General features: G+C 34.7%; 4 protein-coding genes and 1 long non-coding RNA gene across 13 annotated transcripts; 2 read left to right on the forward strand and 3 right to left on the reverse strand.

The window, feature by feature from the left end:
* Nucleotides 1-262: 262 nt before the first annotated feature.
* Nucleotides 263-3,982, reverse strand: LOC126864315 (putative glutathione-specific gamma-glutamylcyclotransferase 2). The gene is made up of 4 exons (XM_050615581.1): nt 2,798-3,982; nt 1,485-1,520; nt 1,107-1,369; nt 263-1,013 (listed from the first exon to the last, which is right to left on the reverse strand). Exons 1-4 carry the CDS (start codon nt 2,960-2,962, stop codon nt 734-736), a joined length of 744 nt encoding a protein of 247 aa, XP_050471538.1. The 5' UTR covers nt 2,963-3,982; the 3' UTR covers nt 263-733.
* A 209-nt stretch (nt 3,983-4,191) lies between these two features.
* On the forward strand, nt 4,192-6,796 carry LOC126864298 (angio-associated migratory cell protein). Of its 4 annotated transcripts, none has more exons than XM_050615534.1 (9): nt 4,192-4,346; nt 4,685-4,833; nt 4,973-5,174; nt 5,249-5,505; nt 5,583-5,727; nt 5,795-5,994; nt 6,056-6,253; nt 6,324-6,505; nt 6,587-6,796. In XM_050615534.1, the coding sequence occupies exons 3-9, from the start codon at nt 4,988-4,990 to the stop codon at nt 6,657-6,659; spliced, it is 1,242 nt and encodes a 413-aa protein (XP_050471491.1). In that variant the 5' UTR covers nt 4,192-4,346; nt 4,685-4,833; nt 4,973-4,987; the 3' UTR covers nt 6,660-6,796. The 4 variants fall into 4 exon arrangements, with proteins under 4 accessions (XP_050471491.1, XP_050471489.1, XP_050471492.1 ...); XM_050615532.1 differs by having other exon boundaries at nt 4,980-5,174; XM_050615535.1 differs by having other exon boundaries at nt 4,998-5,174.
* On the reverse strand, nt 6,507-7,949 carry LOC126864321 (UPF0598 protein CG30010). 4 transcript variants are annotated; one of them, XM_050615592.1, is made up of 5 exons: nt 7,744-7,949; nt 7,556-7,643; nt 7,393-7,441; nt 7,102-7,322; nt 6,507-7,028 (listed from the first exon to the last, which is right to left on the reverse strand). In XM_050615592.1, exons 2-5 carry the CDS (start codon nt 7,616-7,618, stop codon nt 6,789-6,791), a joined length of 573 nt encoding a protein of 190 aa, XP_050471549.1. In that variant the 5' UTR covers nt 7,619-7,643; nt 7,744-7,949; the 3' UTR covers nt 6,507-6,788. The 4 variants fall into 4 exon arrangements, with proteins under 4 accessions (XP_050471549.1, XP_050471550.1, XP_050471548.1 ...); XM_050615593.1 differs by having other exon boundaries at nt 7,790-7,948; XM_050615591.1 differs by having other exon boundaries at nt 7,556-7,949.
* Nucleotides 7,950-8,040: 91 nt separating this feature from the next.
* Nucleotides 8,041-22,568, forward strand: LOC126864276 (katanin p80 WD40 repeat-containing subunit B1). Of its 3 annotated transcripts, none has more exons than XM_050615465.1 (15): nt 8,041-8,353; nt 8,639-8,769; nt 8,892-9,236; nt 9,311-9,501; nt 9,579-9,729; nt 9,805-9,968; nt 10,035-10,156; nt 10,356-10,409; nt 10,550-11,093; nt 11,242-11,476; nt 11,564-11,743; nt 11,808-11,884; nt 11,979-12,053; nt 15,894-16,013; nt 16,168-22,568. In XM_050615465.1, the coding sequence occupies exons 1-15, from the start codon at nt 8,320-8,322 to the stop codon at nt 16,298-16,300; spliced, it is 2,556 nt and encodes an 851-aa protein (XP_050471422.1). In that variant the 5' UTR covers nt 8,041-8,319; the 3' UTR covers nt 16,301-22,568. The 3 variants fall into 3 exon arrangements, with proteins under 3 accessions (XP_050471422.1, XP_050471420.1, XP_050471421.1); XM_050615463.1 differs by having other exon boundaries at nt 8,042-8,353; nt 11,176-11,476; XM_050615464.1 differs by lacking the exon at nt 10,356-10,409 and having other exon boundaries at nt 8,043-8,353; nt 11,176-11,476.
* On the reverse strand, nt 12,667-15,866 carry LOC126864340 (uncharacterized). The gene is made up of 3 exons (XR_007689126.1): nt 13,673-15,866; nt 13,393-13,481; nt 12,667-13,132 (listed from the first exon to the last, which is right to left on the reverse strand). It is a non-coding gene; the product is annotated as an uncharacterized LOC126864340 (long non-coding RNA).
* Nucleotides 22,569-22,822: the final 254 nt, after the last annotated feature.

Genomic DNA, 22,822 nt, shown 5'->3' on the forward strand with positions numbered 1-22,822 from the left:
TAGAAATTAATGATTTTTGTCGAAAGTCGATGAAGAAGAAATTTTATATGTAGTTGTTACCAACAGGACATAATTGTAGATCGTGACATACCATTTGTTGATTTTCCTTCTTGTACCTTTGAATGATATATCGTTTCTACTTTATCGACTGAAGTATAATTTTATTTTTCAGATGGTACCACTGCGCGATTACTCTTCGACTGCTTTCCCGATTATGAATATGCAGTATAATTAAGTTTAGGAAATGCAAGGAACCACGTACTTGGAAAACGAAATATCCAGTAATATATTTAAACATTATCTCTTTCATAAATCTTCGTTCCATGCATTCGGATACAAAATTAGTTATTAACTTATAATTTAAAAAATTGTAGGAAGGGACATTTGTCCTATGCTTGCGCTTTTTACGATTAAGGCACAATTGCTTTCGAAATAATATAATCCTAAATAGTTTCCAGCATATTTAAAAATAAAAGTGTGATATTCGTACCTGCAAATATATTTTACAATACCAAGCTGCCAGAATATGACTTTCATTATGCTTAAACTATTCGTATCACAGTCAAGCTATTCAAGAACAATAATTATTCAATATACATATGTTCTCGAAAGATACGAACGTTTTTACACAAATTGTCTACGAAGAATATTATCTTATTATCATTAATTACATAAATTCTCCGCTTCCCGGTCCAAGCATTCGATAATTATTGATATAAATAGGAAATGCAGTTTACATTTTGAGGCAACGCAAAGTCTTATCAGGTACTTGAAGAGTGAATTGGAAGGAATTTTTCCTGAGATTATTGGTTGAGTTATTGGTGACTAAGTCACTGTCCTCATCCTTGGCATCGATCTCGACGTCCTCCAGGTCGATATTGAAGTCTCGCTTGCCCATTAACGTGTCCAGACACATGTTCGTTTCCTTTATCCTCGAACGTACTAATAATTCCAATGTAAACAAATGCTCGTCGTGGGCTTCTGGTAGATAACGATGCATAAACTCTGCTAATCTGTACGTGACATATGGAATAAAATTTCAAGAAGAATATAAATTGCCGATTTAAAAATTACAACTGAATGATGTCATTTATGGTGAAACGAACCGTAAAAGATACTCGACGTTATGTCCATTAGGGCCGGAACATTCAGAAATTTGCTTAGCGATATTCTGAAGCGGCGCCTCACCAAGCCAATGTTTATTCTTGTTGGTGGCAATGTAAATGATGACTGGAAAGCTCTTGTTTCCTTCACGACTATAAAACGTGGCAATCGTCGTCATATATCCCCCTAAAGTGCACTCGCGATTTTCCAAGTAAGGAAATGCTGCAGTGTCTTGAACTTGGAAAGCCCGGCCGTAAACAATGCCCTGTGAGTAAACAGAATTCACGTAGTTTGTCGTAAAACAAAATCACATAATATAAGAAACAATGAAAATGAAATGTTTTAGGAGGAAGGACGTTTTAGAAGTAAATAATATTTACCTCTTTTTCCTCGACCAGCGTCGCTACTCGTCCAGGCTGCAACAAAAATATGGTAACAAATTACTAAACAAACAACTGATAACTTCGATTACAACGAAATAAAGGAAGCAACGAGTAAGAGTTTTTCTATTTCACGATGGCATGACGCAAACACATAACGCGAACAAAGAAGGAAATCGTGTAGTCGCGAAAGATATCACTTACTACAAGTTGTAACTGGTTTCACGTTAATCGACAGGCAACCGCAACGTGATATCAAGAGAAATTCTCGTTTGATAAATCTTGTCTATATCCATGATAGTAAAGGACATACGATGGACTGTAAGAAGTCGAAAATATCAGAAGAAAACGCTTGTATATATTTATAATATATAAATAATATTGTATAGAAATAATATTGTATGAATTAGAGAAATTGGAACGGCAAGCTCATCAGGTGAAACTGTACCCGATTTTTATCAATCTTAATGGAAGCATCCGTAAGTACTTACTGGAGCGTACTCGTACCGCTCCTACAAACATTATGCTCTACCGGATATTTCAGAGAATTACCGCCTGTTAAATATTTTTTATATTACAATTCTGATTAGGTAATCGAAAGGACAAGACTAAAAAAAGAGACGAAATCATTTTTCTCAAAAAATCTTCGTCAAATATTTTGGATTATATATTTACATTATACTATTCATTAATTATCGTAAACACATTTATTGTCAAACGAAAGTGCAACTTTGTCATTTGGCGTGGAAGTCTGCCAGATCTTTGTGAAAGAATTCACGTGTTGAATTCATGAACAAGAAAATTAAAGGTATAAATAGAACATGTGAAACGAACATCGTGCGAAAAACTCGATCTGTCGGAGAACTTGATTCAAAGCTGAACTGATGTGGCCAGTTCGGCGCAAATATTTATTCATAAATGTTGAGTTTATTATAATATTATCTTATAGTGCGTAATAAAATATTTCGAAACTGTGTGACACACATCAGCATATTTTAGGACCGGATGAAGCGTGACAAATTATTCAAATATAATTATTTTATTTCTAAATGCGAACGTCTGCAGTGATTTCACCATGTAGAATGATTTTTACGCATATATGTAGAAAAAGCTTCACAACGTGGTATTAATATGCCGTAAACATTGCTTCTTACGTTACTGAGATGGTGAAACTCGTAGCCGAAATGTGTTTACACTTTTTGCAGAACATAAATAACAGTAAACATTTTCGAGAAACTATAGATATTTGACGAGTTCGCTTTGTTTGGCCATGAAGAAAGAAAGGAAGAGATGGGAATGCATTCGTCACTTACCTTTTCTATCGTCCCACGGTGAGTCGTATTCCCTTGCCAAAATCTTCTAGTGAATCCCTTAATGTGTCCCACAGCGCTTCTTTTGTATTTAAAACCTGGATGCCAGCACAAAGATCCATATCCAAACACCCACAGAAAATTCTCATTGTTGTTCCTAGCTTCCATTTTATTTAGGAATTGAAAAGCGCGGAAGAGTTTCTAGCCAAGTGTAGTTTCTTTTTCGAATGGGTTGTTTAATTCTATCTTTATGTTCAAACAAAGCATATCCCTTGCAATTTTGTTTGCGTATCTTCTTGTTTCGGTAAGTATTTCGATTCTATTCCAAAATAATTTTGTGAAAATATTTCACAGTTAGTCCTTAAATATTTTACCCCTCTACGTCAATGTATGCATCTCAATTTACTATTTAACTATTTGAACGGACAATTGGTCAACTTCAGGTACGATTTACGTTTAAAGCAATTTCAACATTCGAAGCCTTCACATTCGCATATTTTACTTAATTTACATTATCGTAGAGGAAAAACGAAGAGATAAGCAGAACATTGGTCGTCCGTTTTCTACTTTATCATTCGAAATTGTAACGTAAGAATAATTGATTTGACAAGCGCAGCACGTGGCTCCAGTGTGCTTTTACCCCAATGACTGGCATGTACTTTAAAGCTCGCTGTCAAGACACTCACTCCCACTATAACATTCTAATTCACATGTTGCCTCCCACTTTCGCTTGGTGATTTTACAGGATTATTATCCTATTCATCTGGTCAATCATCGTATGTCTCTTTTCTTTTTCGTCTTTTACGCGTCGGTTTTTCAATATCACCCGTGCCATTTTTCAATAATAAATATCTAAATCTTTATCTAAAGCATCGTGAATGATTTTAGTTAATTACCTTATCCAAATCTTATGATCAATTAGTCGGATCTTCGTTGAAATTTTACTTGATCGATACTTTCTTCGAAGTGTCGTATATAAATTGACAATTTGGTGATTAATCTTTGTGACTGTTGAATATATAGAAATCTTTGAACTGCTTGACTTGATCTTTGCAAATGTTTCATTGGAACTTTCACGGTTTAAATCAACAACAGACATTGACAAATTTGGAAGATCCGAATGCAACGTATACACCACACGAATGCTTGACCGAGACTGCCGGTCGTCGGGCGTATACTCTTACTAGTCTTGCTAAAAGGAGATAGAATTATGCTGACGGAGAGGAGTATAGGCGACCGTTATTAGTGAGAAAAAAGAAGATATAACGTGAGGTGCGAGTAGGAGAAACGGATGAGATGGATGATGAAACACGAGGCGCAGATTGACGTATGCCATCAATCGTATATACTTACATATATCTAAATTGCATAGATACTTACAATGTACACTTATCTAGTAGTTATTAGTTACGTCAGACAAATTGCAAGTTTTGTGATTAGCTTAGAATTATGTAAATACTGAAATTTCAATATTTTATTGTAAACATCATATGGATATTACGTGTTAATAGGAAAAGACAAAGTATTTTATACTGTTATTTGTTGGTCGAGTGTAAGTTAATTTCAATTCATGAAAGAAATACGATATTATCGCCTCATTATTATTAACAATGAAGTATATGTGATATATACGTTTAATTCTATTATTCGTCTTTTATTCCAAATTTGATTAGTAGTCATTTAATACGAATTTATAGTCTTATGTGACTAAATTGCATAGTAAATTGCATAGTAAAGTTTGCAAATTTAAATAAAATCTATCTTTTGGGAGAAAATCTATTTTCCTTCACATGATAAATGCAAGTTTAACTTCTTTTTAAAGATGTCGCTACTGTTATAAGACAGATCTTAAATATTACCAATAACGAAAAATCCCTATGATTCTTGTAGCATCCAATTTCCAAATCAGCTGGTGCTTCCGAACTCCGATTGTTGACGGGCGTTTGAATTTTTACCTTTTTGAATGAAAGACTGAAATTTTGATTTTATTACTTGCATAAAGCGAAAGATTTTAACCGGACGCACAATTTCTACATAAGGTAATACGATTATTCTTAAAATTTTATTTACTTTGGTATGTAGTGGTATGTAATTAAATATATTTGTATCCTCTTAAAACGTGACCTGTATATGTTTTATGAAATTTTAACGCTTTACGAAATTAATGAATTTATGAAATTTTTAGAGTAAATCATGCATACAGATACTCCTCCCTCTTCTCCAGACATGGCTAATCAAGTAGATGACGAAGATATGATATACATAGGAGATGTAGAAGAAGTGATAGATGCATATGATACAGGAGACATTGAAGAAGAGGATGCCATGGAGGAGGACCCTTCGGAAGATGCAATTTGTATTTTTAGTAGTCACGAAATAGGTAAAGAACATTTCTGTTATTACAATCAAATTTATGTGTTGATAATAGATTGTGATTTTCTATGAAAACATTAGGTTCTGTCTTTTGTGGTTCTTTGAATAAAAATGGGAAACTAGCTACTACAGGTGGAGAAGAAGATAAGGCTTACATTTGGGATACATCGTCAGGAGAAATCGTTTTGGACTGTACAGGTCACAAAGATAGTATTATCTTTTCAGCATTTAATCACGATGAATCATATTTGGCCACTGGAGATATGAGTGGAATGATACAAGTTTGGAAATTAGCCGATAAAACTAAAGTTTGGGATTACAATATGGGAGATGCCACTGTTAGTTTATTCTCCATAATTAAATGTTATAACATTATGGATTTCAGTAAACTGAAATATTATTTTCTTTATCGTAGTGGATGATGTGGCACACAGTTGCAAATATTTTATTAGCAGGATCTGTTGATGGGGAAATATATATGTGGAAAATACCTGATGGAGATTGTAAAGTTTTCCAGGGATATGGTTGTCGGGCAGAAACTGGTTCAATATTTCCAGATGGTATTCGCGTCTTCGTATTTCTCATTTTTCAATTAAAGGCATAACTGAACTAAATGTAATATTTTAGGCAAGCGTATAGCAGTAGGTTATGAAGATGGAGTTATTAGAATATTAGATCTAAAAACAGGTTCGGTGTTGTCATCTATATCTTCTGCATTAGGTCATTCTTCTACTATAACCACCATTGATTGTCATTGGGATAACAATTTAATACTTTCTGCAGCTGTAGATGGTAAAACTATAATCAGCACGTCAAATACAGGGAAGGTAATATATCCAAAAGATTCCTTATCGAGCAGTTGAAAGTAATATTGTTTAAAAACCTCAGATAGTTTCCATCCTGCAAAATCTTAATAATGGTGAGCACAATACTGTTACGAATAACGATCAAAATGCTGTAAGTAGTGAAGGAAACAGGGATAGCAATTGGGTAGAAACAGCAGCTTTTTGTAAAGATCCTGCATTTCAAGTTGCTGCAACTGGTACAGTTAATGGAGAAATCTTCATCTGGGATATCTCAAAACAGGTACTGCTATTTTCCCCATTTGACTGCAATATTTACCATTCCAAGTCAATAACTTTGTATTATTACTTAGATGCTTAGACAAAAGATACTGCAAGAAAGTGGTATATCTAAACTTCTATGGAAGGGAAATACAACTCTATTATTTTCGGCGGGACTAGATGGTATTCTGAGGTGTTTTGACGGAAAAGATGGTCAACGTTTACGTTCTTTCATTGGACACAAGGCAGATATTCTTGACTTATATATATCCGAGTAAGTTGAAAGAACTATAGATATTTATTTTCTTATGTCAACCCTTTAATAAAAATATACATAACAATAACAACCTTTTAGAAATGGAGAAAAAGCACTGACTACATCCGATGATTCTACAGCTAGAATCTTTGATATTTCATCTTTATCTTAACAAAATTTATTAGATAGAGAACAATTATAAATCTTTGTTATTATCTAAAAATATATATACATTTTATGAAAGTTGTTCATATATTGTGCTTAGTTTTCTTTTTTAATTAAAAATAAAGTTTATTTATTTTTATCTGACAGCCTGTGGTACTTTATCCTTATACCAATTGCAATCTAAAGTATATTTCCTATTTTCCCAAAAAATATGAGTTGGACCATTTTCTTCTCCTTTTTCAAAGTTAAATAATGGGCTAAGTTCAATTGCAATTTGTGACCTCACTAGACCAATTCCTCCTGCCTTTTCAGGTGCAGGATGGTATATTCTTCCTGATTGAATATCCATATATATTTTGTCTGGTTGAAATGGAACCTATAATGAATATATTACTAAATATTGAAGACTAAATGCATAGTTATTTAATTACTAATAAAATTAAATATACCATTAATAATTCTTCAGCATGAGCATAACCAAAGCAGTCTTCAGTTTTCTTTGTTGCACTATTATACACTTTAAGAACTTTTGTGAAAACTATTGGCAAATCATCACATCTTATAAAATTCCTCTCTGGACCACAAAGAGAAACATAAGGAAAATGTTCTACATATCTACCTGTGTTATTCTTTTTTAGGCGCTTGAAAAAAAAAGCTAAAAACTTTTTATCTAAAATAATATGGCTGCCATGAGATATAAATCAACATAAATAATAAGTTACTCCATTGCTCATGCACACCTTTAAAACATGATGTGAAATTTCTTATACGTGTATCATCCAGGAACAACTATAGCAAATAAAATACAAATTTAATATTTAAGAGAAAGAACTTTAATATGATTATTCCTAAACTTCTACACTTCTGAACATAAATTTAATTAAAAATCATATTGTACCATGCCTTGATGGTCGATGTAATAAAAATATTCACGAACTCGAGGTTCTGGCGATTGTCCTTGCACATAGTTTACGCAGTACCTTTTAGATGTCTGGGAGTAAATTGATTTAATTTTAATTGCGAACACTCGTGAACGATCAAATGCAAATATTTTATTCAATATATACATAATTCCAAAATTATAACCTCACTTTTAAATATTTACAGTACACTATGAGTTTTAATTACGTCACGTACAATGTATCATGTATAATTCATGTTATCATGCGGCATACACTGTAATTAATTATAAACGATACAACTTTTTTTTATTTGAATAACTTTTCTTTTATTTGAATAATTAGCTCTTCTTCTCACTCTGACACTTGCGGAGGTTAGGATTCAATTGACCGGAGAACTGGTGACATCTGGTGCGGTCGATTGGAACGTAATCTCGATAGAAACAGAATTTCGATATTTTTCAACGTCACGTTAGTTCGCGCTACCCACGGACGGGCAGATTCAAGAAATGAGATACGACGAAGAGGTGGAACGAACGGTTTGTGAAAACGATCAGAAGTTTCAAGGAAAGGATTGCCTTCAGGACCAGAACGCGGCGAGATGCTGCCGCCCCGTTGAATAATCGTTCCTGCACTGAATAATAACACTAAGTAAAAATGTTACCTACGAATTCGAGCAAAAAAAAATTGTGCATCTGCAAGCTGAAATCTCAAATTGTTGTCGTTGCCAAATAAGTCGTGCACAACGCAATCCTGTGGTCCCGGAATATGGCTTCGTCCACGAAGAGGTCATGGAAACTCCGTAAGTGACTGTCTCATTCGCAGTTGTATATTCTTTATTTAATACATCAGTCGGTTCGGTGTGCATCTAACGGATTCCGTTCTGGCGCTCTTTCTTCCCTGAGATAAGTAAACAATTCGTGTTTACAAATCTTTCGTTAAGATCCAATAATTAACTGTTCGCTGCATCTTCCTATTATGGTCATAACCTTTTTCAAACCGAAAATATACTGTCTTTATGATGTCATTGGTAGCTGACATCTTGTTCAGGTCATTTTGAAAGAATGATCTGTTTCTCCTTGTACAGAGGATTTTGTTGCCCATTCGTCCAATGTCAATTGCCTGGCACTAGGTCACAAATCTGGACGCGTTTTGGTCACTGGTGGTGATGATAAAAAAGTGAATCTATGGGCAGTTGGAAAGCAGAATTGTATTATGGTACAGTTTTATTTTTTACTTGCAATTGGTTCATTAAAAGGAATATTTCAGTTGGAATACTATAGTTCAATTTTATAGTGTTTAATTTATTATTTGTATAATCCTGATTTGCTGGTTTACAGAGCCTGAGTGGTCATACCACTCCAATAGAATGCGTAAGATTTGGACAGACAGAAGATTTAGTATGCGCTGGCTCGCAAACAGGAGCATTAAAAATTTGGGACCTAGAGCATGCTAAATTAGCCCGTACATTAACTGGGCACAAAGCAGGCATACGTTGTATGGACTTTCATCCTTATGGAGAATTATTAGCATCAGGAAGTTTAGACACTGCTATTAAACTTTGGGATATCCGAAGGAAAGGTTGTATCTTCACTTATAAGGGACACAATAGGATGGTAAATAGTTTAAAATTTAGTCCTGATGGTCAGTGGATTGCTAGTGCAGGAGAAGAAGGAATGGTTAAGGTAAATGTTATACAAATCCTATTTTGAAATAGTGTCAATTAATATAAGTAATCAATGCCTTCTTTTTGAATCAGTTATGGGATTTAAGGGCTGGTAGACAGTTAAGAGAGTTTTCTGAACACAGAGGTCCAGCAACAACAGTGGAATTTCATCCTCATGAATTCTTACTAGCCAGTGGAAGTGCAGACAGAACAGTTCACTTTTGGGATTTGGAATCTTTTCAACTTGTATCTTCTACAGACCAAAGTCATTCCTCTGCAATCAGGTATTTACCAACTCTGTAGAATTTTTATTGCTATTAAAGGTTTCCGCTAATTTATAAATATTTTTTCTTTTGGATAGATGCCTCTACTTCAGTCAGGGTGGAGAATGTCTTTTTGCTGGTTGCCATGATGTATTAAAAGTTTATGGTTGGGAACCAGGTAGAACATTAGATTCAGTCCCAACTGGCTGGGGAAAGGTACAGGATATAGCCATCGCTCAAAATCAACTGGTAAGATAGTTGTTCATTGATTTCCTGTATACATAATAATTTATGAATTAAGAATTGTGTTTATTGGTTATTTAGATTGGTGCAAGTTTTCACACCGCAAACATTGTTTTGTACGTGTGTGACTTAAAGAAAATTGCTCCATTAGGGGGAGTATCAACATCCGGTTCTCCATTTAGTCATGGGAATTCGTTAAGGAAAAGTTTTTCTAGGGAAAGGCCACCTGGATTAAAAAAACACACGTAAGTTTAATAAATAAGTGTCATGTATTTTGTTATGTTTTTTTATACCTAATGTTTTGCTTATAGATTAGATGTACGGACCATAGAAGAAGCAGACAAGTCTGGAACTGATCCTGAAGATGAAGCAACATATGCAGATATTCCTAATGTCACTGAATATCATGACATATTTCAACCTAACAGGTCATGTAAGTACAATATAAAATTGTAACCATTACTCATTCTTTGTTGCAAGATCTGTGTCTCACAACATATTCAATTTCTCTTTTTGTTCTAACTCTTAATTACTCACCTACAATCACGAATCTGAAAATATAAATGCATTTAAAATTTGAATGTTCTGCTGTATGGTTTGTGAATGAGCATGCTATGCACGATGTGTTTCAGTGTCTCGCACTCCACCTCCAGAACCTGAGGCTTTCCCGGAGCCTCAAGATGTAGGTGAGTTCTCTTTTATAGCAAACTCTTCTTACCTATTTTCTTTTCTTACTCCAATATTGCATGAATGCCAGTGTATAAATACTTGTATGGTTTACATAAAGTTTCAACTTTACATCGTTTCGCGTGCTTTCTTTTTACAGATCCTACACAGCCACAGATACTACAAAATCTTTCTACCTCAATGTCAAATTTAAATACGGTGGATACAGAAGAAGTTCCACCTATCTCATCACCGTCATCTCCGCCTCCACCCGCACCAACGTTATCATTGACAAAACCTGTACCAGTTCGTGTTCAACCGATTAAATCGTCGCCGCCAGTTCAAAGAAATGCAATCACGAGTACTAGCCAAATAAAAGCAAATCTTCAAGCAAATAACGGTCTTGGTAGAACATCAAAAAATCTCGCGTCTATACCACCTCTAAGACAAAACATTACACCTCTTCCCGGGAAAAAAAGCGGTCCTACCAATGATATAGGAACACTTCCACAACCTTTGGGCCCGCAAAGGTCAAACTCTACGCTGACGCCACGTGTAGCACCAATGGCTGCTGTTCTTCCAGTAATGGATGATGGTAAACTAAAGAACAGAGCACCTAGCCCGGATTCTCCTAAGCATTACTTGAAAAGACAGAGTAGCTGCAGAGATGGAGAACAGGGTTACGAAAGCGATTACCCGGTACAGTAAGTATAGATACTTGAAGCGTAGATATTAGCGTATATACAACAGTGACAATTATCGGAAGTGCGTTTAACGTTCTTGCAGAATTAATAATATAAGGCACAGCCCCTCCGACCCTGCGTTAAACAGGCCAAATTCTGCGCAATCTAGGTCTACTTCGCTGAACAGAAACTTTGCTACCTCAACGTCGCTGTCTGCGCGCAACGCTTCCACAACCACGACATTCGTTATAAAGAAAGCAAATAAAGCTCAAGTGCCCCCAAATCCTAAGTTAGAGGTCCGTGCGTCTCAAATAAGGCCCAATATCGAGAACACGGAGAAAGGCGAATTTGTCCCCATAAGCGCCGATAAACCTTACGGCTTGGACGTTGAAACTTTTCTACCAGTGAGTTTTTACTATTCTGTCGATAAATAAAACAGTGTTTTAAACATTAACTTTATAAAATAGCATTGTCTTCCCTTTTTTTTATAGAACCATTTTGCAACTTCAACTGGGTTGGGTTTCTCGCAAATGGGAGTTCTTAATGAAATGTCAGAAGCCGAAGTACTCAACAGCATGATGCGCGGTCATGAATCGATGATGGCAGTACTCACAAGTCGTCATCGTTCTTTACAAATTATTTACTCTTTGTGGCACAATAAAGATCTTAAGGTAATTGATCAACTTCCATTATTGTACGTAAAATAGTAGCTAAGACAAGATTGTAAATTTTCAGGCTGCGGTGGAATCTGCTGTGGCAATGAACGATCTTTCAGTTATTGTGGATCTATTGGGGATACTGACATTAAAACCGTAAGTAATATGATTTCATGAACAATTGAAGAACATTATTGACTTCTGAGTTCTTATAATTTGTTTTTTATTTTTTTCAACTTTTTATTTACAGGACTATGTGGAACTTGGATCTCTGTAACTCTCTACTTGGTCCAATTGGTGATCTACTACAAAGTAAATATGAAATGTGAGTAAAAATCTTTCTTTAACACTTCTTTATTTCTTGTTTCACAACTTTTATTTTATTTTACGCCTCCTTTTAAATGTCTCCAATTACACTTACTTTTCATATTTCACACTTTTATAAAAACTATTGAGATTTAAAAAACCTTTAAATTCTTAAAGAGGTCATTTCTCATCCCATTATTATTTTTTCTTCTCTTTTTTTCTATATTGATTAAAAGTTTGAAACACATGCCTATTCACGCGTATCCTCTAACGTTACTTCAATTTCTATCGTGAAACACAACACGGTTGGTGAATTAAAGAAAATCGAGACACCCCTGTATGGGGTGAGTTCTCGAATGGCGGATGAGAGGGTAAACAGGGTATTTCGAGTGGGGTCGCGTACACTTCACGTAGCACGGCTGCCTGTATGGGAATGGCTAATTCAACGAACAGGGAAATACGAGGCGAGAAGAAGGGTTCACGAAAATTAGCCGAAACAATGGAAGATAGTGGCAGATGCAAATTCGAGCTTCGAATCCTCGGCTGTCGCGGGTATTATTGTTGAATCTTAAAACTCGAAGGGCCACGCATATGTTGACGCACTCCATGGACAGTTACGGACAGTAAGTCCTTTTCTTTCTTGGCACTGACAGCCGATCATGAATATTAATGATGGCGTAGGAAGTTGGATATGGCTGTGACGCATTCTTGAAAAGCATACTTTCGTTCGTAAACGTTATTGATATTGGTGTTTATTCAAAGTATGAAAAAATTGTCATTCCAAATATTAACACGATAATAATTGGATTGTAAATTATTTTTTGACAACAGCTTTAGATAAGGAGCGGAAGAATGGCAATAGCTCGTTCGATCGATGCTCGAAACAGTGTAATTAACCGGTGCTCAGTTACAAGCTGTTGCTATTGCGCTGTCGTGACGAGAAACGAGCATTTCCTTTCACATGTGCATTGGTTATCCATTTCTTCCTGCCCATTCTTCCTCTAATTACGCACACAATGCGCATTATAAATTGTACACGCCTATTAACGTCGAGTGGATTGCGCGCCACATATATCTCGTTGCTCCGTCTTAATCGTCCTTTAAAAGAAAGAAAGTATGAATTTCATTGAGCAATGAATGGAATCATATTTATGGAATCATATTTGGATTATTCTAATTTCAGATATATAGAATCGTTTTGCAGTTGGTTTCTGCAAGTTTGATCAGAGTAAATCCTTTTAGTTAAATAGATTTATATAATTACAGAAACTTTCCTATGTTAATTGAACGAGACACCAATATCAATTCTATAATCCAGTGATCTAATAATAGCACATCCGTTTAGAATGCGAGTTTACCAGTCCGGAAAATTGCCGTCCTGTTCGTTACGCCGCCACTTATTGCGACCATCATCGGTCTCCGCGTTTTGCCTCCTTATTTGTCATTGCTATTATTAGAAAGAAAAAAGCAACAGAAAAATGATTATTGTACAATTTGTCAAGAACTATATCTTTTAATCTTTTATGTTTCCTATCATATTCTTTTAGTTAATATAATATCTCTTAAATCTTAGAATCTATTTTATCACTGATGAAATATTCTGACCAGAATGGATTAAAATGATTAATCGTGAATTACCATTTTCATTTTAAATCTTAGTGAGGATCTATTGATTCCTTATATGTGATTATACAAATCTTTCAAATCTTATAATTGGTTAAGGTCTTGCATTTTATCACCAATGGTACGTCCTAATTGGAATTAATTGGAAGTTAATATTGACGTAATATTCTAATCAGAATGAACTAGAAATTACTACACACACATAAATTACCATTTCATTTTAAACCTCAATTAGGATCTAAAAATTTATCGATTACCATGTTTATCATTGACTATAAAAATATTTGAGGCTTAATTTATGTCTTACATATTATCACACGTTACATTCTAATCAAAACTAATTAGAAGTCACTAGTCGTACATTAGCATTTTTATTTTCAAATTTCAATTAGGATATAAAAATTTACCGAGCACGAATGAGTATTTGGAAAGTCATTAAGACAAAAGAATGTTACGTGCAGGTAGATATTTTGTTAACACGCAAGTACAAGTTTCTCGTTTCTTCTGCTTTTTCCTGAGCGTTTATGGTTGTTGACCACGTCCGTTCAGAAATTAACCGATACCGTAAAAGTGAATTCAGACTAATTTGTTGGTCGCTCAGCAGCTGCCATTCGCAATTACTCGACGCAATAATTGAGTTCGTGTGTCTTCGTACCCATTTTTCTCTATCTATTACCGTTTTCTGCCTTTGTTTCGCTCTATGATCAGCTTGAAACGAAAAGAAACTAATTATCAAGTCGTACACTTTCGTTGATCGTGAAATTTATGAGAAAACTGTGACTTTTAGGAATATAAAGTAGCTCTAATGAAGATTTTACTGCCGATAAATACATATCGCGAAACGAGACAATTAAGATCAATCTAGTTTAATAACGTGTGTTTCTTTCATCATTTAATCGTGTCAGATAATCTTTCCTTCTCAGAGTGTTCTTAAAGCCTAACACAGTAATAAAATTAGTCTTGTGCATAAACAATCTACTTCTGAAAGAAATGTGAAAAAATATATTTGCCAGTGTATGTATTAAGATTATTGTATTGTATACAGATTAATGGTAAAGACAAATAAATTCTCTTAAAACAGATATCATTTGTTGAAAATCGAACTTTGAATCTCGAAAGCCAAACTTGTCATGAATTCGCACTGATTATGGTACTTTCGAGTTATGGTTGGACAACTATCGAAAGGGTGAATCCAGCCAGGAAATCGTCAGCTAAATATACACATCTCGGTGTCGTAATGCAGCACAGTTTGCATATAACTACTCGGCATTTTCACGGCTCGTTCGTCACGGGCTTTCGTCCTGGTCAAAGGTGGTAGGCTCGTGAGAAAAAAAAGAGCACGTCGAGAAATATTTGATCCGACGTCACGTGCCACACGATAAAGGGATCGCCACACCATCATCGATACTTCCCCTCCTTCTCAATATTTATAAATACGAAAGATATTTTTAAAAAGAAATATTTTTTTCACAAAGATGAACATTTAATAATGAAAGCTATCAATCCAGGAAAAGAAGATTTGCAGAAATTAAAATTTGGAAAATTTTTCGTAGGTGAAGTTAAACGTTAACAGGAGAATCTGTATACACGTGCTCGCGAAGGTTTCCAAATTTAGAACAAAGTTCTCTATATAGATACAAATATTACACATTACGTTATTTTCGTGTTTTAATATAATATATCAAATAATTTTATATAATATTATATAATAGTTAATAGATTTTAATAATTGAGAAGATTTTTATGGGAAAAGTGTACTTTCCCGTGGGCGATCGTGATACAGAATGTTCGTAGAAGGTAGAGAGATGAACGTTGAACGTTATGTGGAACATTTATGAGGCGGTGCGCGGATTCGTCTCGCTGATTCGAACGGGAGCTCGCGCAAACCCTTTATCGCCGGTCGAAAGCGAGCGTGTCGAATCGCGGGGCCAAGCCTTTCGTGCCTTTCGTTATTTATTGGCATCGTTATGGGGTAATAACACGTTTTGGAACAAACTAGCCGTGACAAGCACCGGTGGGTGCCAGGATCGAGGCTTTCTCATCCTTTGCTCTTTTGTGAATCTGGCATACTTTTCGAAATCAGCGTCGTAGAATATCGAGTAATGATTAATTAGTGATTTATAGGATTTTCTTTTATTTTGACGTTGAAAGTAAAAGAATTAAAGAAAATCTTGAAGAAGATTTTCAATAAAAAGCTATAAATAATACGTCGGCTTTCTCTTTATTACTGTTTCAGGTACATAACAGTGGGATGTTCGGGGTTGAGATTAATTCTACGAAATTTCGCATCGGTGATCAAGTCGAACGTGGAAGCTCCACTTCACACGATCGGCGTGGACGTTTCGCGAGAAGAACGGTGAGTATATTTTATCTTTTAAATCCCAACAAAATCCGATTATTTTTTCCCCCGCCTTTTAACTACCCCCCGCCCCCCTCCCATCTGATTATAAAGAAATAGTATTGCTACTATAAACTATATAAGTGAAAAAGAATTGGTTTTATATGCGCAGATACCACAAGTGCCTCTCCTGTTACGAGAAGCTCTCGACGATCAGAGGTGTTCTATTAAAGAAACAGACGACACCAGGTAAATTGGGTGCCTTGTTCCGCGAGATGGTCGTATTAATACGAAGTCTCGAGTGACCACGGCTGAGGCATTTGGTGAACTCGACCGCCAGACTCGTCGTTACCTGACAAAAAATCGAGAAAGCTCGAGTAAAGAGAAGCAGATGTACATTGACCACGATGGGGAATCATCAGCGCGCTTTCGAGCTGCTTTATTCCGGAAAGCTTGGCGGATCGGTTCGTCGAGAATCGCTTCTTCCTTCTCCCCTCGGCTCCTTTCGAGTCCTAGCTTCCGATTGGCGGCACGTTCCAAGGGAAACAAACGAGTACCGTGGAACACCTGCGAGATTGACGACCCGATGATGTCAAAATAATGCTGTGAAAGAAGAAAAAGAGATTTTCTTCCCTCTCTTTTTTTTTTTTTTTTTTAATTACACGATGGAAACAATCGACGAAGAGACTTAGAGTCAATGTTGTATTGATTGAATGTTGGCGATGAACTCGATGCACGTTATCGAGACTGTTTACAACGTTTGCTGACCTTATGTGCACAAGAGTATTCAGCCTGTTTTAAAAAGAAACGGGTACACCTTGAACAGTGAAGTCTGAACGAGAAAAATTTCCACTACCGCGAACTGCTGTATTAATTCGTCGATCCGAATTTTAGAAGTTTCTCGGAGTAGAGATCGATGCTTGGACTATAAAGATGTTAAACTGATGATTATTGTAAAATATTATATTATACAGGATGTGGTAGGACGTGTAGTACAGCGAGGCAGGGTGTGATTTTAGATGTGAAAATTAGTTGCGAGTGAAGAATACAATTTTTTCGCTTAACGCTATAACTACCAAATTAACGGATTACGGATTTATTATAAAATACAATTTGGCTACTAAAATATGCAACTGCTCTTGGTAAAATTAATGTTGGCTTTTATCGAGTTTTAGTATTAAAACCTTGTTTTATGAGAAAGTCGACGCTGAAATTCTGTAAAGTATACGTGCAATTGATTATATTCGGATTTAGTATTTATACTAATAAGCAGTATTATGATAAATACTGTCTTACGTACACATTATTGAATGATGAAAGTAATGTTCTTTTCGACACTTTCCGAATCAGAAAGCTGTCTTGATTTTGTACTACAATGTTCGTATGATCGGGTAAAATCCAATGATTGTTATAAGACAAGTTATAACAAAGTTATATTCACAGTTGTTATAAGAAACCACTGTGATTGTTTGACCAACGGAAATAGGCTGCAAGTAAACAAAACAGTTTGAAAGTGAAGCACAATCCATACCAGGTGGTTTATAGATAAGAAAATAAACGGAAAAATAGTGAAGTGTATGCATACTCAATAAATTTATAAATTGAATTTTCTCAAAAAACGGGGCTTCAAATGAAAAAATTCTATTCTTTATTTTCGGTTCGTCTTTACATGTAAGATCACTCTCTGCCATTTTATACTACATGCTGTACTCTGTATGATATATTGCACTACATATGCATGTATATAAAATTTGATGCACGCGTTGCTTCGCGGACAATACGAATAAGAATAAAACGGTGTCGCGGAGATGAAATTTTTCTCGATGTAATTACTCACGCGTCCGCGAGAAAATGCGACACTGCGGTATTATTGACGGCCTTCTTGCCAGTCTTGTGTTGATTTATACAAGCGAGTAACCCCAACTGAATCTATAAAATATACAAACACGCGTGAGAAGAGAAAGACGAAGATGCTTAACGACAAGTGAGTTAATTAAGAAATATAAAATAGGTAGTAACACTTTTTTTCTAGAAGTAACAGAAAGAGATAAAATAACAAATTGTATTTTTGCAAGAGCCATTTGCGTCCGTTCATTAATAAAAAAAAAAAAGGAAAAAAAGAAGGTACTCTAATTGTAGGTATGTCTTTAAATCCCTGATATGTCGCACGAATATACAAACGAGAGAAAAAAATTGTGTCGAAGCTCCTCGTGAGTGAAAGAAGCGCAAAGAGGAAAACTAAAATGATTCCTTCGAAGTTCGATCATTCGATGACGACACGAAAACAGAGTGAAGTGCGATTTAAGGATAATTATTCGAAAAGGAGACGAGAATATTTTACTTCATCTTTCTTTTATTATTAGGTTGTAACATATGTTTGTCTCGTTTCCTCTATTTGCAAATAAAGATAAAACTAGGATGAACTTATGTTACAACTCAATATATCTTTCTGTTTATTATATTCTTTACTCTTACATATATTATTTTCAGAATTTTACAAGAGGTTTTGAAGCGAGCATAAATTGAAACAAATTGGAAGTTTCAAAAAGAAGGACGGAGAAGTTAAATATGTAGTTACGGAAGAAACACGAAGGTCTCGTTGAACAGACGAATCCAAAGATCGTTTTGAATTTTCTTTGTTCGAGTGCGGGACGAATCGATCGTTCCACGCGCACAACGTTTCTTTCACTGTTCCCCATGTTCGATTCTCGTCTCTTTTTCAGTGGTCCCTGTGATGCCAGCTTAACTTGTTCCCTTTATCCGTCTTACTCTTCGTCCGTTCACCAGCGAGTTATCTCAAGTTTCTAAAGACCGCATTACGAGAAATTTCATAGCAGAAGAAAAATTAAAATATGGTTCAAAATTGAAATGAAAATTGTGTAGATGAAACGAAAGGAAAATGTGAAAGATAAACAAAAGCGAAAATGAAATTCTTCCGAAATGAAACGAACTAAGATATTTTATACTATCGTAATTGGAGATTGCAAAAGGTGAAATCACTCGTATCATAGCTTTTACAAACTGCATACAATAATATTTCATAGAAATCATTATTGAATATTTGGAAGGAGAATGTTTTTTCAGAGATTTTGGATTTCACTTTTTTTGCACGTCGTAGAGGTACTGCAAACCTTTCGACATCTTGTTCCAGTGACAATTTTTGGGATCAGAGAAGCAATCGATCGATGAATGTAACAAAAGAAAAAAAAAGATTACGTAGCGTTATTTTTTTAAATCTAACGGGGGGAAACGTATTTTATCTCGAGGGACGAGCGTTTTGCGTTTAGTTTAAGAATCCCTTTTCGTAGATGTATTTAAACAAGAAAAAGAGAAAACTAATGTTGAGAGGTATTTGTTTTAATCATTGTATTTTTCGATTATTTAATAATCAGTATTCTTTTATCAACGAAACTTTTGAGCGATCCCATCGGGAACCGAATGGTACATCCCGATCATCTTTGTGTGTTCAAAGTTGTCATATGCTTTTTTCAACACCAAAACGGTAATTACTACGTTACGAGAAAGTTGGAAGAATTCATTGGGATATGTAACACTTTATAGAAAATGTACGATATCTTTCATCTTCATAAGAATTTTATCAATAACCTGTTTTTATACCATGTGATCAAGTAAATTACCTTTATTGCTGAAACATCGATATTTTTTGTGATCCTGTTGCATATCAGTCTTTGTACACTTTTACACTAACTTTATAAGCTTTCGATTTTGAAAGACGACTTTGATCGAAGATTCAAAGCTTCTTAATTTTATTTTTATTTATATGATTCTTACGGAAGAGTAGAACAATCTTTTGGAAAAGAATAGAGAAAAAAGGAATTGATGGTTTTTAACTGTCGTTTATACTTCTTCGATCCCGTAGAATTCTCGATGGAACAGAGGTGGCAAAGGAACGAATTGGAGCGCTCAAAACTCAGTCTTTGATACACAATCTAACGCCGTTTTAACTAAGCGACAAAATAAGAGAAGAGAAACAAAGAATAAGAGCGAATCCAGAGAAAATAAAAGAAAGAAAGCACGAGGAGATTAACTCGTCGTCAGTTCCGTCCAACCGTATTTTTGTAAGGGAGAGAAAGTGCGAGAGCCACGAGAGGAAGTGTGAGTGTGCGTATTATTCCTTCGGTCATCAACTTCCGGATGCGCTATTAACACGTTGGCTATGATTGTTACAACATTTTTACATATTTTTCCAAGGTTTTGCAATTAATCGTCGCATGTGAGTTTACTTGGGATTCAAACATTTAGAACCTCTTCCATCGAAATTTATTGTTAATCCTTTGTGATCCAAGTTGATACGATGAAACTTTTCAATAATCACAAAGTTTTTTTGAAGAAGCTTGATCTTCCATACGAAAACAAGCTACAATATTTAGTTCAGTAAAAAGATATAAAAATGGATAAAAGATATCGATAGAATAGAATCTCAATTCCAATTTGAGATAACACTGAAAAGTGTTAATTATTCTAATAAACTTCGATCGATCGACATCAATTCATCTATTATAAGGAATGTGAGCTGTCCAATGAAGCGAGGAAGATAGTATTTCATAGCCAAGGTGTTAACAAGTTGAACAAAGAGTTGACGAAGCGCATCCTCATGCACGAGGAAACAATCGGGTTTCCTCTTGTTCGACCACAATGTACATACATACATATACGTAAATCGCCTTCGTTGTTTAAGCCTTTGCACTTCTAACGAACAAATACTACGAGCTGTCTACGCTCAATTAATTGTAACTCGACACACCGAACAGATATCGTAGTAGAGCTTACGATTGTAATTTAGGATTAATCGAACGTAAAGTATATAGATTATAACTTACAAGTGATTCCGATCCTCTACGCGTTATGAACACACATGCTCATAGCTCGTAGAGATCGTTTTATTATAAGCATTTTCTTATTTTATCTTCTTGTTTTTGTTTTGTATATCATTTTCATCGTGCCAGTTTAATCGTATATAGAAAGACACTGTTTTCTTTTCCTTTTATTTTTTAATTACAAAGATTATTGCTATGTCTATTATAGATATTATGTGGAAGACGATCAAAGAAGAATTCAAATTCTTTTTTCGTTCTATTTTTTGTTTTGTATTGTTAAGGGATTTTTATCGACTAATAATTACGATAATAAATTACGATCACGATACTGTAATCGTACGAATGATATACATAATGCAATTAATTACAAAATGGTTCATTGATGAGGACGTATGGTTATAGGACGAAGATTAATATCATACGAAGCTATTAATCGTCTGCTAGAACGTTCTAGTTTTGTACGTTAATGTAAATAACAATAACGATATTTTCTATATATACTAATTATAATATTTCCTCGTACTATTTGCGATCGCACCAGTGCAAAGGATTAAAGGCCCGTGAAGAACGCGCAGGGACGATGTATTTAATTACATTATTTTATCTGTTCGGTTTTTCGTATGTCTCGAAAGAACTTGTGCGAGACGGTACTACGTTTAAATGAAATTTCAAAATTTTGCTATATTCGAGTTCTCGTTGGACTGACATCTTTTTTAAAGATTAATAATGATATAATAATAGTAATAACATATTATGATAATTAATAATTAATAGAAACCTAGATAATTAGATTATGCAATTTCCAATAGGCCTGGATTAATAAATTTACTTTACTACTAAGCCTAATTAGTGTTAATATAGTGTAAGCAATGAATTGGTATAATTTTAGAGTAGTACCGTCGTTTTTTCTTTAATGTAATTTTACTTTTAACGCGTGATTGTGATTCTCTCTGTGAAAATAGAAAATAACGGTGAGTCCAATTTTATCAAAAAAAAAAATATATATATATATATATAAAAAGTGTTCCACTACGAAACTGATAAACTTTGTCAGCATATTTACAGAGCCATTCTAAACGAAAAATGTTATGTAAATAATGATGTATGTAGGATTATTTCAGTCTGTTAGCTATAAGCTTCAACATTTTAAATGTCTTCGCGTTTTTTATATGATAATGACAAAATGAGAAAATATCGTGTCTTAGGTCGGGCAAGGAAAAATATCAAAAACAAGAAAGTGGCAGAAATAATCTTATGTAAGGATGCACGAAGTCGCACAATTTCAAATAAATAATTAATCAAAAAGTTAAGTAGCTTCGATACATCTGATCATTGTTTGTGCTTTATATCAATACATTTCCCTTATCTAGAAAACGAAGATGAATCGACACATTTTTTACTTGGAACAACATCGTGGACATGCTGACAAAATTTATGATCTGGTCGTGGAATACCCTGTATATTCACTATTTATAGAGTGCTGAAATCAAGATACACAGAGGGAAATGATTTTGTAAGATTCTTCAGAGATTGAACTCAATCGATTTTTGTAACTCAACGAGCTTGTCTTTTTGACTGTCTTTAACATTTATCAATTTTTTCGTTCCCATGCGACGTTCCTCGTTTAACGCGTAAAACTAATCGACCTTAGCGTTTAAGGATCGGCCACGGAACAAACTGAACGTCCGCGTATGGACAGCTGAGAACAAATAATAACTCTACTGAAAATTTAAAAGACTTACGCTTATTACTTCCTTTCCATTTAATAGAAAATATACCAGGACAATAATTCTACTGAAACGAAAAATTTCGGAAATTTACGTTCAGAAGTTTCCTTTTCGTATAACAGAAAATTATCATAAATTGATCATATTGTATATGTGATAATATGTGAATAACACGGAACGTATAAAGAGTTTATCCGAGAATTATCCGAGTCGCTTGGGGAGCATTTACACGGTGCGAAACTAAAAAAGTCGAATCTTTGTT

The sequence above is a fragment of the Bombus huntii genome, chromosome 3 (assembly GCF_024542735.1).
Source record: "Bombus huntii isolate Logan2020A chromosome 3, iyBomHunt1.1, whole genome shotgun sequence".
NCBI lineage: Eukaryota > Metazoa > Arthropoda > Insecta > Hymenoptera > Apidae > Bombus > Bombus huntii.